The sequence below is a fragment of the Nicotiana attenuata genome, unplaced genomic scaffold (assembly GCF_001879085.1).
Source record: "Nicotiana attenuata strain UT unplaced genomic scaffold, NIATTr2, whole genome shotgun sequence".
Lineage (NCBI taxonomy): Eukaryota > Viridiplantae > Streptophyta > Magnoliopsida > Solanales > Solanaceae > Nicotiana > Nicotiana attenuata.
The window spans coordinates 361,448-367,177 of NW_017670981.1; the positions used below are offsets into that span (position 1 = coordinate 361,448).

At 41.1% G+C, this 5,730-nt stretch overlaps 1 protein-coding gene across 1 annotated transcript; it reads left to right on the top strand.

Moving 5' to 3' along the window:
* The first annotated feature begins 1,061 nt into the window (after window positions 1-1,061).
* LOC109245000 (pentatricopeptide repeat-containing protein At2g45350, chloroplastic) lies at window positions 1,062-3,284 on the top strand. The gene has a single exon (XM_019412172.1). It carries the CDS (start codon window positions 1,192-1,194, stop codon window positions 3,070-3,072), a length of 1,881 nt encoding a protein of 626 aa, XP_019267717.1. The 5' UTR covers window positions 1,062-1,191; the 3' UTR covers window positions 3,073-3,284.
* Window positions 3,285-5,730: the final 2,446 nt, after the last annotated feature.

A 5,730-nucleotide genomic window follows, 5' to 3' on the forward strand; every position in this document is an offset into this window, starting at 1 on the left:
CGAACGCGAAGCTCAAATTGCAGTAGCCTACGATCGCGTCTGAAGACTCGCGAACGCGATGAAAAATTTCTCCCAGCCTTCAAAATAACTCTACGCGATCACAATCCATACCTCACAATCGCGATTAAGGACAACGGATGCTCTGTTTCTGCAGAACCAACAGTGCATAAAGAAGGAAAAATAGTCTGAAACCCGTCAGCAACTCCCCCGAGCCCCTCGGGACCACATCCAAACATACCAACAAGTCCCATAACTTAACACAGACCTACTCGAGGCCTCAAGACAGAACAACATCAAAACGACGAATCACACCTCAATTCGAAACCATTGAACTTTGAAACTTCAACTTCCACAACCTATGCCGAAACATATCAAATTACGTCCGATTGACCTCAAATTTTGCAGACAAGTCACATTTGACCTTATGGGCCTGCTCCAACTTCAGGAATCGGAATCCGACCCCGATATAAAAAAGTCCACTCCCTGTCAAACTTTCCAAAATTCCAACTTTCGCCATTTCAAGTCAAATTCCACTACGGACCTCCATATCAAAATCTGGACACGCTCATAAGTCCAACATCACCCAACGGAGCTAACAGAACCATCAAAAATTCAATCCGAGGTCAAATTCTAAAAAAAAAGTCAATACTTGGTCAAACTTTTCAAATTTAAAGCTTCAAGCTGAGAATCATTCCTCCAAATCAATTCTGAATAACCTGAAAACCAAAATCGATGATTCACAAAAGTCATAATACACCATGTGGAGCTAATCATGCCCGAAAACTGCCGAGCGAAAGTGCAAATGCTCAAAATGACCGATCAGATCGTTACACAATCTCGGCCCCGTAGCTGGTCGATTAGCTCATTTTGAGGTTAATAACTTGAGATAAACTCCGGTGATTCTAGTCTAGTGAAAGAAATTCCTACCTTATAGATGCTTCAAAAGGAAATTGGTGCTGATTGTATGTATTAAGCCGCAAAACTATCAAGTAAATACCAACATTTTATGTCATTTCAACCAAAAAGCCATAGGCCAGATATTTTTATGGGCCAGCATTCATTATAGCCCCCATTAACAACAAAATATCCACAAACAATCCTCTTAACCGTTATATTGGCCGTTAAAGGAAATTAACTAACACTTCACTCTGTACATAGCTCAAGACCAAAGAATTCAAAGCACCAAAACTGATGCTTCTTCTTGTAGCAAATTCAAGCCAAGCACGGAGCTTAACACATCCAACACTTACTTTCTCCCAGAAATGCAAAACGCAAGTAGACATTGATCAAATTCATGCCCGATTGATAACCACAGGACTTATAAAAAATCCATATTTGACCACAAAGCTTATCATGAAATTCTCTTCTTCACCTCACACGCCCATCATTGAATTTGCTCGTTTTCTCTTCTTTTCTGATAATTTCTTTTGTTCAAAGCGAAACCAAGTAGACCCATTTCTTTGGAATGTGATAATGAAGTCCTTTTCACATGGAAAGGACCCATATAAGGCTTTTGAAGTGTTCTGTTTGATGCTTGAAAATGGGGTTTTTGTGGATGAGTACTCGTTATCTATAGTGTTGAAAGCTTGTTCTAGAATGGGTTTTGTTAAGTGTGGAATGCAGGTTCATGGACTATTGAGGAAATTAGGATTTGGGTCTGATGTGTTTTTGCAGAATTGTTTGATTTCTATGTATGTAAGGTGTGGGTGTGTTGACTATGGTCACCAAATGTTTGATAGAATGTTGATGAGAGACTGCGTTTCGTATAATACCATGATTGATGGATATGTGAAATGTGGAATGCTGGATGTTGCTTGTTGTTTGTTTGATTTTATGCCAGCGGAGATGAGGAATTTGGTTTCTTGGAATGCTATGCTCACTGGGTATGTTAAATTGGACAAAGGGTTTGACATTGCTTGGGAGCTTTTTGATAAAATGCCCAAACGAGATTTGGTTTCTTGGAATTTGATGCTTTGTTGTTGTGTGAAAAGTGGAAATGTTGAAAAGGCTACTGCTTTGTTTGATGTGATGCCGAAGAAGGATGTCGTCAGCTGGGCTATAATGGTAGATGGGTATGCGAAAATTGGTAAGATTGATGTTGCAAGACGCTTCTTTGATGACATGCCTGAAAGGGATGTGATTTCTTGCAATGCAATTATGGCTGGGTACGTCAAGAACGGCCACTGCCTTGAAGCGTTGAAAGTGTTTCATGATATGCTAAGAGAGAGTAGCCTGGCTCCTGATAGTACCAGTCTGTTGATTGCGCTTTCTGCAGTTGCAGAATTAGGTTACATCGACAAAGGGATTGCCCTACACTGTTACGTAGAGGAGCATGGGTTTCTTGTGGCTGGAAAGCTTGGTGTCGCTTTGATAGACATGTATGCAAAATGTGGCAGTGTAGATAGTGCAATGGACCTGTTCAATGATATCCAAGAAAAAACTGTTGATCACTGGAATGCTATGATTGGTGGATTGGCCATTCATGGCTTTGGGGACCTAGCTTTCCAATTGTTCATGGAGATGGAGAGACTTTCATTAGAGATAGATGATATCACATTTATCGCAGTTTTGAATGCTTGTGGCCATTCTGGACTGGTAAAGGAAGGGATGATCTGTTTCGAAATCATGAGAAGGGTACATCATATGGAACCTAAGCTGCAGCATTATGGATGCATGGTTGACATCCTTAGCCGAGCAGGGCATGTGGAGGAGGCCATAAAATTTGTCGGTGAAATGCCAGTCTATCCTAATGATGTAGTTTGGCGAACGTTGCTAAGTTCGTGTAGGAATCAAGAAGACATCCACATTGGAGACCCAATGGATAAGCATTTAGTTGGACTAAATTCTCATAATTCAAGCTCCTACGTGCTTTTGTCTAACATATATGCTCAATTTGGTAAGTGGGACTATGTTAGAAGGGTTCGGACAATAATGAAAGAAAGGGACCTGAAGAAAATTGTTGGCAGCAGTAGGATTGAGCTCCAAGGAATTATCCACGAGTTCTCTGTTGGAGACAAATCCCATGATCAGGTTGAAGAGATCTATTCCACATTACAGATGGTTTGCGTGTAGCTCTGAGGTCTCTCCTTTGTGTTCGAGGAATTAACTACCTCCATTCAGGAAGCCAAATTTAACTAGCCATTTGTATCTTCTTGGTCCAGACAGGGAAATTATTTTAAGCTTTTTCTCTGTGATTAGCAAAGTACCGGGAAAAACAATCCTGTAACTTGTAAATTTAGGTCAATGTATTTAATATGGGAAGTTCAAATAAAATTGCAGATAAACACTCTTTTGCCTCCTTCACAATTCCTGGAATCCCCCATCCCATACCCAACTACTTCAAAGTCCAAGGATGTGTGGATGCTAAATTCCACCTGTTAATCAGTTAATGGAATGGGCATAATTGACAGCATTAAAAATAAGATTAAAACATAATGAACAAAATATATTGACAAGTAAAAAGTAAAGGAGAGCAATTATGGTTCTTATTTGTTTGGTGCATCACAGAGCTGGATTATTACAGTTTGTGTGTGAGCCAATGCAAGATAAGAGCTTAAAAATGCGCTAGGCTTGTGTGTCATCTTGCAACGGAGCGTTGCACGGGCTAGGCTTTGGGTTATTTGGGCCTGACCCGGTGTTGAGCCGGTAGGCATGGTCCAGGTTATGTTTTGGCCACTACAGGATGAAAGAGTGAAATTGAAGGATCTAAAATGATCTGATATTATTTGTGTCATGACCATGACCCTTAAATTAGCCTAATTCAGAGATTACTAGAATGGACGGCTGAGATTAGAAGAGAATAAATGAGTCGCAAGGGCCCAGATTTAGCCACGTCAGCTCAAATCCAAGCATCAACTTCACGGTTAAATGCTAACAAACAGGAGAGAGAAGGCAGCGAATTATCTGGTACTCTCTTCCTTCTGAATTCTCTCCTAAATTCTTCTCCTTCTTCTCCTATCTTCTTCTTCTCTAATTCCTTGTTACTCTATTTCTGCAGGTTGCATTCCAATGGCAATACCGTAGAGTAGCTTCAACTTAGTTTCATTTCATTCTGCAATTGTAATCCTTTAGTTCCGTTTTTTCAGTTAATAGAAAATCCAGAAAATTGTCCCAAAAACACTGTGTTTTCCAATTGAGTTCACAAAATTCGAATTTACTGTGTTAGATTCTGACATTTGGTATTAGAGCCTCGATTCCCAAACCGTGTAGGAGCTATGGTGGAAGGAACTAGACAACAGATATTGGATACTAAGTTAGCCCAGCACGATGAAGCATTGGGTGAACTTGCGACCAATTGCCGAGCACTCAACGAAACTCAGATAGGAATCAGAGGTACCCTCGAGCTGATTCTAGATCGACTGACGACATTAGAAAAGGGGAACAATCGAGGTCCAGACCCAGCTCAACCAATAGGAGTGGGTTGCTTCCTATACCACCAGTAGACGCTAGATTCAACAGGCCACAAGAATTTCCAATTCCACCTCCGAAATGGGAACTTCCGAGCTTCGAGGCTAAGGATCCTAAGGTATGGCTTCGTAAATGCGAAAGGTATTTTAACCTCTATAAAACTACTGAGAATTTAAAGGTAGAAGCTGCAGCGTTGTATTTGAATGGGTTGGCTGAGACTTGGTATAATTCCCTGGTGTTAAGCAAAGGTGTGGTTACGTGGGGGGAATTTAAGGAAGAGCTTTGTCGCAGGTTTGGCGAGATATTGTTAGAGGATGCAGTGGAGGAGTTCAACAAACTAATACAAATAGGAACTGTTGAGGAATTTCTGGGGCAATTTGAAGATCTTAAGGCACAGATGATTATGAGAAACCCTGCCTTAAATGAATCCCACTTCTTGTCCAGTTTTATAGGAGCGTTGAAGGATGAAATCAAGTACGTCGTTAAGCTATTTAAGCCTACTTCACTCAGTTTGGCTATTGAGCAAGCTAGACTACAGGAAAAGGCAATAGAAGCAGCAGAGAAGAAACACAAATCCTCGACCAAAGGTCACACAACTGTTGGGGGAAGCTCTAACCCCAGACCTGTCAATCCAACTACGAGCAGGCCTAATGCTCTCAGACTTAGTCCAGAGGTCTATGAGTATAGGAAGAACAACAAGTTGTGTTTCAGATGTGGAGAAAAATATGCACCGGGACATCAATGTAGAAACAAGCAATTGAATTGCATAGTAGGTGAGGAAGAGTCTAATCCAGGAGGTTTTCACGAAGCACCTACACCAGAGGATTTGATTATTGAACTTGAAGCAACCCAAGAAATACAGGAAGCTATTTGTCTCAGTGCACTCTCAGGTAACTGCCAAGGGGTAAACTCAATACTAGTTGGTGGGACTATTAAAAATAGAAAATTAATTGTGCTAGTTGACTCGGGTAGCACACATAGCTTCATAGATGAACAGGCTGTCCATGACACTGGGTATGTAGCTGTGTATAGTCCCCCTATGAAGGTGACAGTAGCTGATAGTAACTATGTGATGTGTCACACCAGCTGTGCTGGATTCAATTGGAAGATGGGAGGCAAAAACTTCCAGGAAGATCTGAGAATTATCCATTTGGGGGGGTGTGACATAGCGTTGGGGAATGACTGGATGAAAAAATATAATCCTACCAAGTTTGACCATGAGAAGAGGTGTGTTACCATTGGAAGGAAGGGCAACAAGACAGTGTTGCATGATATACCTGAAGAAGGAAACTTGAGCATGATCAGTGGAAATGCGATGGGAAG

Excerpts from the sequence above, each read along its gene's own strand:
- LOC109245000 (XM_019412172.1), top strand. The coding sequence starts at position 1,192 with ATGCTTCTTCTTGTAGCAAATTCAAGCCAAGCACGGAGCTTAACACAT.